This window comes from Pristiophorus japonicus, chromosome 11, assembly GCF_044704955.1.
Source record: "Pristiophorus japonicus isolate sPriJap1 chromosome 11, sPriJap1.hap1, whole genome shotgun sequence".
Taxonomy (NCBI): Eukaryota; Metazoa; Chordata; class Chondrichthyes; family Pristiophoridae; genus Pristiophorus; species Pristiophorus japonicus.
The window spans coordinates 147,638,012-147,650,622 of record NC_091987.1 but is presented as its reverse complement, the minus strand read 5'-3'; the positions used below and the strand labels follow the sequence as shown (position 1 = coordinate 147,650,622).

Genomic DNA, 12,611 nt, shown 5'->3' with positions numbered 1-12,611 from the left:
GTGGGGAAGTATGGCTTTTATGGAATACAAACTCTCTTCTCACTTACACTTCAACCCCCAACCCTCATCGTCTGTGCCCCTGAAAACAATTCCAAGTCCTGTAAAATGCCAACTTATGTAATGCATTAATAAATTATTTTGTACACAAATTGTTCTGAGATTCTCTTCAGTTATGTTGCTGTCTGTGTGTGCAGGTGTAATTTTTTTATTGATTCTCGGGATGTGGGCGACACTGGCAAAGCCGACATTTTATTGCCCATCCTTTGCTGCACTGAGAAGGTGGTTGGGCCTTTTCCTTGAACCACTGCAGTCTCGTTCTTTGTAGCGGTTTGTTACAACTGAGCGATTTGCTCAGATGAGGAGGAATTTCATCTCTGAGGGGCGTGAATCTTTGGAATTCTCTACATTGAACATATTTAAGGCGGAGATAGACAGATTTTTGAGTGATAAGGGAGTTAAGGGTTATGGGGAGAGGTTAGGGAAGTGGAGCTGAGTCCATGATCAGATCAGCCATGATCTTATTGAATGGCGGATCAGGCCCGAGGAGCCAGGTGGCCTACTGCTCCTATTTCTTATGTTCTTAGATTTTTACGACAGTCCAACAGCTTCATGGTCATTTTACTGATACCAGGTTTTTATTTCCAGATCTTTTAAACTGAGCTCACATTCTCAAACTGGCACGGTGGGATTTGAACTCACGTTATCTAGATTATTAGTCCAGCCCTCTTGATTACCAATACTACAAAAGCAAAATCCTGCAGAGGCAATAAATCTCAAATAAAAACAGAAACTGCTGGAAAATACTCAGCACATAAGGCAGCATCTGTGGAGAAACAGAGTGAACGTTTGAGGTCGTGACCTAGCTTCAGAACTGGATTACCAGTTCAGTAACATTACCATACCCAATGACATATGTATGTATATATATATTTTTTTATCTTGTATAGTCCACAAATCTTACATTTTGTTATCGTGAATTTTTGGTAAGGCGTTTCCATCAACATTTCCCATTGAACATTGCTATGTCAACATTTCTGGGATCTTGCTTGGCCTGAACCCCACCAGTGGGCCCGTCCGCTTAAGGTTAGCAAGGCCGTAAAAGGAGCAAACAAAGCGCTGGGGCTTGTTTCTCGAGGAATAGAATTGAAAAGCAGAGAAGTTATGTTAAACTAGAACCTTGTTAGACCACACTTGGAGTATGGAGAACAGTTCTGGCCTTATTACAGAAAGGATATAGAGGCACTGGAGAAGGTACAAAAAAGATTTACAAGGATGATGCCAGGTTATAAATATCAGGAAAGACTGAACATGGTGGAGCTCTTTATTGTAGAAAAGAGAAGACCGAAGGCGGCCTTTAAAATTATGAAGGTGTTTGATCGTGTAAACGTAGAGATTACTCCACATAGGGAGATTCCAAAATTATGGGCCATAAATATAAGATAGTGATGAATAAATCCAATTCAGGAGAAACTTCTTTGCTCAAGAGAGTGGTTAGAATGTGGAACTCACTACTATATGGAGTGGTTGAGGCAATAGCATAGATGCATTTAAGGGAACGCTTGATAGATACATGAAGGAGAAAGGAATAGGAGGATATGCAGATAGGATTGGATGAAGTAGGGTGTGAGGAGGCTCGTGTGGAACATAAATCCCGGCAGAGACCAGTTGGGCCGAATGACCTGTTTCTGTATTTTAGATTCTATGTAATTCCCGCTGAATGTAGAAGGAGGGTGAAAAGACAGTTTAGATTTAATGCTTTACTCAGGAGGTGATGAATGTATAGAATGGGCTTCCAAGGGAGGGGTTGGGGGCTGATTGTATCAGCAAATTGGAGAGAGAGTTGGATCAGAACGCGTAGAAACACTGATAAAAGGATATGAGTGGGATTGTCGGGTGATATCTACCGATTGGGGATGCCCACCACTATTTCTAGTCTGTCTGACAGCTGATCACAACTGGACTATACAGAGCAAGAAGAGGGCTGGAACCTGGACACTCCCACCCTCAGTGTGACACTGGGTGAGATCAGTTAACTCTGCAGAGACCAGGGCTGGAAGCTAGACCCTTGTTGCTCTAGATGAGCTTGGAGTGAGCCTTCTCTATGGGGCCCCTCTTTCTGTAATTGCAATGGTAAATATTTTGCTACAGTTACCTCCCTGATCGCCCACAAAAGCTTGGTGAGTAATTGGTGCACCTGGTATGGAATTAACCCATACTGTTCAGGAAGGGCCTTGGTTCTAAACTAGTCTATGCAAAGCTAGCTGGTTCTACTTGGGCTAGCCACAGGCATTTTGCTTTAGCACCCTGGACTAGGGAGGAGAGGGAAAAAAAATCAACCAGGGTGCCCCCGGCTGGAGAAAGAACTTGCATTTATATAGTGCCTTTCACAACCTCAGGACTGTCAAATGCTTCACAGCCAATGAAGTACGTTTGAAGCGTAGTCACTCACTGTTGTAGGAAATGCAGCATCCAATTTGCGCTCAGCAAGGTCATTGGTTGAGGGATAATATTGACCAGGGCACTGAGAGAATTAACCCTTGCTCGTCTTCAAAATAGTGCCATGGGATCTTTTAAATCCACCTGAGGGCAGATGGGGCCTCGGTTTAACGTCTCATCCGAAAGACAGCACCTCCAATAATGCATCATCATCATCATCATAGGTGGTCCCTCGAAACGAGGATGACTTGCTTCCACACCAAAAAAGGATGAGTTCACAGCTGTTTCAATGAGGCACCTGATATTCCAGGTCCCGAATTACATATTGAAGGGTGGAAGATGCCTGTGCGTGGATTTTTTTAACGTGGGGTGGCCGTTGCACACCAGTCACCACACGGGATTGACAGAGTTAGGTCTTGGTCCAGTGGCAAGGATTAACCAAGACGACTGGAGACCTGCTCTGCTGCACGGGCCTCGTGCGCACACATATCGCAGTGTGGGCTGGCCTGTGCTGCCCCTGGGCCCTCACCTCTTCTGGCCCCGAACTCACGCCTCTCCTGGGCCCCGATCAATCTCTTGCTGCTCCTTCGCTCCGATCTCGCCGCTCCTGCTGTATCTGCCCACGCTCTAATCACCGACCTGGACATTGATGAGGTCCCTCTTCGCTGCCGTTGCCCTCCTGCACCAGCTCGCACCGTACTTTACAGTTGTACCACGCTGCTCCAGGGACTTCTCGCCACTCCTTTTATGGCCCCGACCTGCCGCTGATGGTGTCTCGTAGGCCGGGGCCATAAAAGGAGTGGCGAGCAGTGCAGCACTGACTGGTCAGCCTAGATTATCTGCTCAAGTCTCCAGTGTGGGGTTTCAGCCACAACCTTCTGGATTTAGGGACAACTGTACTAACACTGAGCCACATCTGATCATTATCTTGCAATCACAGGTGAAACACGGTCCTGTTGACATTGGGGGAAAACCTATTCTAGCTCAGCTGTGATACCCAACAACAACTGCATTTGTTTAGCATCTTTGCTGTAGAAAAAACTCCCAAGGTGCATCCCAGAGGAGTAATCAGAAATAAATGGGTGTCGAAATAAAGGAGCAGACATTGATGGGGTAATCTAAACCTTAGTCAAAGAGGTGAGTTTTAAGAGGGTTGTAATAATGTGAGGGAGGCAGAGGGCTTTAGGGAGGGAATTCAAAGGCATGAGGCTTGAGTGGCTGAAGGCACAGCCGTTACTGGTACGGCAAGGGAGGGATGCGCAAGAGGCCAGAGTCAGAGGAACTGGGAGGTTGAAGGGCATTACAGATAGGGAAGGGTGAGGAACATAGGAACAGGAGGCGGCCATTCAGCCCCTTGAGCCTGCTCTGCCATTCAATGAGATCATGGCTAATCTATGACCTAACTCCATATACCTGCTTTTGCCCAATCTCCGATTTAAAATTAACAATTGATCCAGAATCAACTGCCATTTGCGGGAAAGAGCTTTAAATTTCTACCACCCTTTGTGTGTAGAAGTGTTTCCTGACTTCACTCCTGAAAGGTCTGGCTCTAATTTTTATGCTCTGTCCCCTGTCCTGGACTCCCCAACCAGCGGAAATAGTTTCTCTATCAATTCCCCTCAATAGCTTGAAAACTTTGATCAAATCACCCCTTAATCTTCTAAATTCCATGAAATATAACCCTAGTTTGTGTAATCTCATTGTAGTTTAACCCTTGGAGTCCAGGTATCATTCTGATAAACCTACGCTGCACTCCCTCCAAGGTCAATATATCCTTCCTAAGGTGTGGTGCCCAGAACTGAAGACAATACTCAAGCTGTGGTCTAACTAGGGCTTTGTATAGCTGCAGCATGACTTCTGTATGATGGATTTAAACACAAGGATGAGAATTGAAGATGTTGGGAGACCAGGACCCAATGCAGGTCAGCAAGGAGAGACAAAGAAAGACTTGGATTTATATAGCACCTTTCACATCCACTAGATATCTCAGTGTTTAACAGCTAATAAAGTATTTTTGGAATGCAGTCTCTGTTGTAATGTGAGAAACAACAACAATAACATGTATTTATATAGCGCCTTTAACATAGTGAAACGTCCCAAGGCGTTTCACAGGAGTATTAGGAGATAAAAATTTGACACTGAGCCGCATAAGTAGAAATTAGCATAGGTCACCAAAAGCTTGGTCAAAGAGGTAGGTTTTTAGGACCGTCTTGAAGGAGGAAAGAGAGGTAAAGAGGTTTAGGGAGGGATTTCCAGAGCTTGGGGCCTATGCAACAGAAGGCACAGCCACCAATGTTTGAGCGATTACAATCCGGGATGCTCAAGTGGTCAAAATTAGAGGAGTGCAGACATCTCGATGGGGGGGGGGGGGGGGGGCTGGGAGAGAGAAGAGGCCATGGAGGGATTTGAAAATAAGGATGAGAATTTTGAAATCGTGGCGTTGCTTAACTGGAAGTCAATGTAGATCAGTGAGCACAGAGAGTGATGGATGAACAGGACTGGTGAGGGATAGGGTACAGGCAGCAGAGTTTTGGATGACCTTAAGTTTGCAGATCATGGAGTGTGGGAGGCTGGCCAGGAGAGCACTGGAATAGTGGAGTGTGGAGGTGACAAAGGCACGGATGAGGATTTCAGCAGCGGATGGGCTGAAGCGGGGGCGGAGCACAGGTGATGTCGCAGAGGTGGAAGTAAGAAGTCTTTATGATGGAGCAGAAATGGTGCTGGAAGCGCGGCTCAAAGCAGAATAAAACCGTGAGGTTGCAATCAGTCTGCTCCGGCAGAGGAATTGAATCAATTGCTAAGGTACAGAGTTTGTGGAAGAGGGCTTCAGCCAATGGCTGTTTATCGGAATAGTCTGCTTCAATAATGATCTTGGTTGGCCCATGAAAAAAAGAGAGACTTGAGCAGGGTCCCAGACCCCAGCAAAAATCAGAGACTTCGGGGGAAGGAGCACACTTTATTCAAATTATCACAGTGCAGGTTTGTTATGCATATATCAATATGTAATCGAATGGTGAATCGTTTGGAATTCTCTACCCCAACCGGCTGCGGGGGGCGGGGCTCAGTCTTTGAGTACATTCAAGATAGAGATCAAGGGAATCAAGAGTTATGGGGACAGTGCAGGAAAGTGAAGTTAAGGTAGAAGATCAGGCATGAGCGTATTGAATGGTGGAACAGGCTCGACGGGCCGAATGGCCGACTCCTGCTCCTAATTCTTCTGTTCTTATGATATATAATTACAGTGCAGAATTCTTGTGACATTGAAATGTTTCTCTCTAGGTCACAGATTAAACTGATTACAAGTAGCAAGAGGCGAGGTTCAATCCAGACACAGCACAGGGATTGTGTTATTTATACAATGTACGGTGCTTTTTTTATCCGGTTATGTTAGCAGTTCAACGCATTACACAGAAGAAATTTGACAGCAAACGTTTATTTTGAGATTTATTGCAAACCAAGTCAAAATTAACCTCCAATTACAATTGTAACTTTACAACAAATTCCACATCCAGCGACTTAATGTCCGACCCTTTCAGACACCCAATGAAACACAAGTGAACAGGTTTGAGGGGCCAGGATTACGCAGGATATTCTTAATCCGCTCCACAGGTGATCGTTCAAATGAACGAGGTTCAGCCAACAAAACTGCACCGTGAAGCCGGCTGGAAAACGTTTCCACTCTCTCCCCGTCAGGATAAAAAGACTAAATTCAGGTTTACACCCCAAAACAAAAGCATAGCAGGTGGACATGTGTGGGGGAAAAATAACATTTAAACATTGCTAAAAGGGGGAGAAAAGTCACCGAACTAAAAGCAGCTTCATCTGGGGAGAGATCTTATCGACACCCACACTCATCCACCACCATGTCATCGTAATGTCGCAAAACCACATTGTCATTGTTATCGTAATAGAGCATGGAAATGGGCGAGAGTTTGATGGGCACACAGCAGGGCTGCGGGGTGTGGCCCGGCTCGGTGGCGTGCACCAGGGTTTGCAGAATGGCGTGGTTGGTGCCGTTCAGGCTCTCGCTCAGCGGGTACGGACACTCCCCGTGGCAATAGTTGGCCATGTAGCCCTGGGGGGCGATGATCCAGTGCTGCCAGCCCACGTCCTTGAACTGGATGTGGAGCCTCCGACGTTTGCAGACGCGACTGAAGGCCGGCGGCAGCTGGAAGGAGCTTCTCTTCCTCCTGGAGGCTTTGCATTTCTCCCGATTCAGGGTCACCACCAACAGGGAGACGTGCAGATAGCGGGCGAGCCGGGCGCAGGCTGGGCTGGGCGCCTGGCCACTCTCCATCGAGGCGCTGCCCACCTCCAGCACTGCCCCGGGGTTGCCGGGCCGGCGCCGCCAGGACCTGGAGATGTGGGTCAGGTTGAAGTAGAGGGAGCCGTGCAGAGACTGGAAGGATTGCGAGGCGACGAGTTGCTGGCCGGAGCTGGGGGGCTCTCCCAGGGTCCGGATGGACAGGGTGCAGGTTGCTGCTGCCCCGGGGGGTGGGTAGGGGTCCCCGAGGAGGGTGAGCTCCAGCTGGGCCAGGGTCAGCTCCTCCACATCTTCCAGCACCGACAAGTTGAAGTAGAGCCGCCTCCGCACCGCCAGCCCAGGGATTGGGTCACCTGGTAACACACAAGGTCAAAGGGTAACCACTGGCACAACTGGGCCCAGGGGCAGGTCAATAGAGTCCGGGCTCACAGACTGACCCCACCACCACCCGCCAGACTGACCCATCCCCTCCCCCCCAGAGTAACCTCCCCAGACTGAGCCAACCTACCCCCGCCCCCTCCATACTGACCCAACTCCTACCCCCCCACCCCCAGAGTAACCTCCCCAGACTGACCAACCCCTCCCCCAGACTGATCCCTCCCCTCCCCCACCCCCAGAGTAACCTCCCCAGACTAACCAAACCCCTCCCCCAGATTGACCCCTCCCCCCAACAGAGTAACCTCCCCAGACTGATCAACCCCCTCCCCCCCCAGAGTAACTTCCCCAAACTGACCAAACCCCTCCCCCAGACTGATCCCTCCTCCCAACAGAGTAACCTCCCCAGACTGACCAACCCCTCCCGAGACTGATCCCCCCCCCCCGAGTAACCTCCCGACTGACCAAACCACTCCCCCAGACTGATCCCTCCCCCCCAGAGTAACCTCCCCAGACTGACCAACCCCCTCCCCCAGACTGATCCCTCTCCTCCCCCCCCAGAGTAACCTCCCCAGACTGACCAAACCCCTCCCCCAGACTGATCCCTCCCCCCCCCCAGAGTAACCTCCCCAGACTGACCAAACCCCTCCCCCAGACTGATCCCCCTTCCAACCCCCCCCAGAGTAACCTCCCCAGACTGACCAACTGACCCCTCCCCTTCCCCCAGACTGACCCCTCTTCCCCCCCCCCCCCCCCCCCCAGGAAAGTGGTTCCCCCAGACTGACATTTTTAGGAAAGAGGCGGGGGCCCGGGGCCCAGACGCCCCCCCCCCCCCCTCCCCACACCCCCGGAAAGGACTAGTTAGTGACAACAGTTAAAGTCCTGAATGGATCCACAAATCATCTGAACCCGTCTTCGCTCAATGGAACCTGAATACCATGCGGGGCGGCGGTTGTACCGCGCGGGTCGGTGCGGCTCCTTTAAAGGTTTCAGCCGCCAGTCTTACGCCCAATGTCCAGAAACAGGCCATTGGGCCGGACTGGTCCTGGCTGGTGTTAATCCTCCACTCGAGCCTCCTCCCACCCCTCATCGTGTAACTATCAGCATACCCTTCTATTCCTTTCACCCTCAGGTTATCCAGCTTCCTCTTAAATGCATCTGTGATATTTGCTTCAGCTACTCCATGTGGGAGCGAGTTCCCCATTCTCACCACCCCCTGGGAGGAGCTGACACTGCCCTCCCCCACCCCCTCCCCCAGGGCTGCCCTTCCACCCCTCCCCACCTCCCTCCCCCAGGGCTGCCCTCCTCCCCACACTCCCACTTGCCCCACCTTAGCAAAGGGTCACTTACCCAGATCGGGGAGGTGACGGAGGGTGTCCCCATCCACCCCCAGCTCATCCACTCTGCAGGCATCATCTCCAGGGTCTCCCTGAGGGAGCGGGCTGGACCTCCTCTGGAACATCTTCCATAATCGAGCTGGGACTGGCCTGGGATCGGAGGGCTGGGGTCGGCTCGATAAACCCAAAGCTTTTAAAAAGGCCGTTTCCTGAACCTGGGGCCCCAGCAGTTCACACAGGCTGACGGGCCAACAGGAAATCACAGCCAAATACGTAGCGAGCTGAGCCAGGGCAGCCATCGCCGGCTCCAGCACCAAGCAGTGAAGAGTAATAATGGGCAGTGAGAGGCCTGGGCCCAGCTCCTGTTACAGTCCAGGGTCAGCCTCAACAACCCTGCTGATTGGCGATTCAAGCTCTCTCTCTCTCTCTCTCTCCCTCCCTGTAATTACCATTTCAATCGAGAGCTCCCTGGGTGAGGAGCAGCTTCACATTGTGGGGGTGGGGAGTGGGAAGCAGGGCCCCTCCCTCAACTAGACTGGATCCTGACTGTCCCTGGGATTGAATGTCTGAAATCAGCTTCCAACACACATCAATTCTCACCTGTTGATAGTCTTTAGTGGCGCTTCAAAGGGGCTGAATGACGGCGTTTGTATCTGAAAGAAATTCTCCGTCTACCCCAGTTGCTGCGGGTCACTGTTAGCATCAACGAGAACTGGAGCTGCACAAACTTCAACCCCCCAAACCTTACAATTATATTGTCCCCAATCAAGTTTATCTGGAGGCCCTTTCTGCCATTCAATTAGATCAAGGCTGATCTGTATCTTAACTCCATCTACCGCTATGGTTCCGTAACCCTTAATCCCCTAAACTAACAAAAATCTATCAATCTTGGTTTTGACATTTTCAACAGCTTTTTGGGGCTGTTGCTGATTCCCACTGCCCTTTGTGTGAAGAAGTGACATCACCCCTGGATGACCTGGCTCTAATTATGCTCCCTTGTTCTGGACATTCCCACCAGAGCAAATAGTTTCTCTCTCTCTCTATCCTTCTGCCTCTGCCACTCTTTCAGGCAGTTACGACGGTGGCTGGCGTCGCCCCCTCCTTCAGTGACGACTGGAGCTCTCCTTCCCCACTGGTGACCTGGCCTCTTTTCCTCCTCCAGCACGTGGTGAGTACCATGGCTGTGACCCCACCTGACCTTCCACTTTGAACCCCAGTGGGCCACTGTCCCTCCCAATACCAGCCCCCAACCAAGCCTCCTTCCTTAAATATGGAGACCAAAACTGTACAGTACTCTAGGTGTGGTCTCACCAATACCACACTCGATCAACTCCGTTGGGCGAGTCACATCGTCCGCATGCACGACACGAGACTCTCTAAGCAAGCACTCTATTCTGAGCTCCTACATGGCAAGCGAGCCCCAGATGGGCAAAGGAAATGTTTCAAGGACACCCTCAAAGCCTCCTTGAAAACATGTAACATCCCCACCGACACCTGGGAGTCCCTGGCCCAAGACCATCCAAAATGGAGGAAAAACATCCAGGGAGGCGCTGAACACCTCGAGTCTCTTTGCCGGGAGCAAGCTGAAGACAAGCGCAGACAGAGGAAGGAGCGCGCGGTAACCCAGGCCTCATCACCCCACCCGTTCTTTCAACCATCGTCTGCCCCACCTGTGACAGAGACTGTAGATCCTGCATTGGGCTCTTCAGTCATCTGAGAACTAATTTCTAGTGTGGAAGCAAGTCATCCTCAACCCCGAGGGACTGCCTAATATGATGATGATAAGTGATTTATATACATGGACCCCAAAACCTTGCTGCTCATCCACAGTTCCTAGTTTATCACCAGTTGGACATTCTCTGGTCTGTCCTACTTGTGTCCAAAGTTTGATTCTATATCGCTGCTAAAAGCCCGATTTCTACGATAGGGAGTTGGATAACTCTGCTGTCTGTTTCTCCAGATTTACAGGAATACACACTTTAGTCTGTGAGGCTCCAAAGCAATCATAAGGAATCATCTGAGTTTAAGGGGAGCTTGAGATGCTACCATCAGGTCCAGCAGCAACTATCTAGGGAAGATGGAGAATTCCTTTCAGATGCAAAAGTCGTCATCAGCCCCTTTGAAGCGCCAACAGGTGAGAAAGACTATCAACAGGTGAGAATCGATGTGTGTTGGAAGCTGATTTCAGACATTCAATTCCAGGGACAGTCAGGATCCAGTCTGGTTGAGGGAGAGGCCCTGCTTCCCACTCCCCACCCCCACAATGTGAAGCTGCTTCTCACCCAGGGAGCTCTCGATTGAAATGGTAATTGCAGGGAGGGAGAGAGAGAGAGAGAGAGAGAGAGAGAGAGCTTTAATTGCCAATCAGCAGGGTTGTTGAGGCTGAACCTGGGCTGTAACAGGAGCTGGGCCCAAACTGCCCATTATTACTCTTCACTGCTTGGTGCTGGAGCCGGTGATGGTGGCCCTGGCTCAGCTCGCTACGTGTTTGGCTGTGATTTCCTGTTGGCCCGTCAGCCTGTGTGAGCTGCTGGGGCCCCAGGTTCAGGAAAAGGCCTTTTTAAAAGCTTTGGCTCTATCGAGCCGGCCCCAGCCCTCTGATCCCAGACCGGTCCCAGCTCGGTTATGGAAGATGTTCCAGAGGCGGTCCAGCCCCCTCCCCCAGGGAGACCCTGGAGATGATGCCTGTAGAGTGGATGAGCTGGGGGTGGATGGAGACACCCTCCGTCACCTCCCCGATCTGGGTAAGTGACCCTTTGCTAATGTGGGGCAAGTGGGAGTGTGGGGAGGAGGGCGGAGGGCGGGGGGGGGGGTGCAGTATCAGCTCCTCCCCAAAGAGTGGTGAGAATGGGTAACTCGCTATCACATGGAATAGTTGAGACATTTAAGGTACGGTGACCCTATTTTTTTTTAAAACGAATCCGGGGACACATAGGGAGGGAGCAAAGTAGCCAGGGTACATTTCCAGATAACTGGCAGGATGACTTTGTTGCTTCTGCTAGTGGAATATACGGCCATTTTCACTTCACACCAAATCTCGAATCTTGCGTGTGTTCTGGTAATAGTGCTGTACCATCTGTACTCCTCCCCGAATACCCTAACTTGTAATGTATCAATATTAAATCTGTTCCAAATGGACTGAGATTCATAGAATCATAGAATAGTACAGCACAGGAGGAGGCTATTTGGCCCATCGAGTCAGCGCCGGTTCTTTTCGAAGAGCAATCCAGTTAGTCCCACTCCCTTGCTCTTTCCCCATATCCCTGCAATTTTTTCTCCAAGTATTTATCCAATTCACTTTTGAAGGCTGCAATTGATCCTGTATAAGGTGTGAAACAGTCTCTGTCCCAGAAGATTTCAGAAAGCTCTTCCCGATAGGAGAATTTAGAGCTTGCCTTATTCATAGGCAGTCCCTCGAAATTGGGGCAGTCTTGCTTCCACTCTCAGTGATTTCTCAGGTGACAGTACATGCCAATACGGGAATTACAGTCTCTGTCACAGGTGGGACAGACAGTGGTTGAAGAAAAGGGTGGGTGGGGAGTCTGGTTTTCCGCACGCTCCTTCCGCTGCCTGCGCTTGTTTTCTGCATGCTCTTGGCGACGAGATTCGAGGTGCTCAATGCCCTCCCGGACGCTCTGCCTCCACTTAAGGCGGTCTTTGGCCAGGGATTCCCAGGTATCGATGGGGATGTTGCACTTTATCAAGGAGGTTTTGAGGGTGTTTTTGAAACGTTTCCTCTGCATACCTGGGGATCGCTTGCCATGTAGGAGTTCAGAGTAGAGCGCTTGCTTTGGGAGTCTTGTGTCGGGCATGTGGACAATGTGGCCCGCACAATGGAGCTGGTTGAGTGTGGTCAGTGCTTCGATGCTGGGGATGTTGGCCTGATCGAGATCACTGACTTTGGTGTGTCTATCCTCCCAGGGGATTTGCAGGATCTTGCGGAGGCATCGTTGGTGGTATTTCTCCAGCGATTTGAGGTGTCTACTGTATATGGTCCACGTCTCTGTGCCATACAGGAGGGCGGGTATCCACTACAGCCCTGTAGACCATGAACTTGGTGCCAGATTTGAGGGCCTGGTCTTCGAACACTCTCTTCCTCAAGCGACTGAAGGCTGCACTGGTGCTCTGGAGGCCGTGTAGGTTCTCCTCGTTAATGTCAAACAGCCGTAAGACAAAGGTCCTCCACCAACCTGACCCCA

The 12,611-nt window shown here is 50.4% G+C and overlaps 1 protein-coding gene across 1 annotated transcript; it reads right to left on the bottom strand.

Moving 5' to 3' along the window:
- Positions 1–5,912: 5,912 nt before the first annotated feature.
- On the bottom strand, positions 5,913–8,551 carry LOC139275867 (growth/differentiation factor 3-like). The gene is made up of 2 exons (XM_070893076.1): positions 8,426–8,551; positions 5,913–7,053 (listed from the first exon to the last, which is right to left on the bottom strand). Exons 1-2 carry the CDS (start codon positions 8,535–8,537, stop codon positions 6,272–6,274), a joined length of 894 nt encoding a protein of 297 aa, XP_070749177.1. The 5' UTR covers positions 8,538–8,551; the 3' UTR covers positions 5,913–6,271.
- Between the last annotated feature and the right edge of the window lie 4,060 nt (positions 8,552–12,611).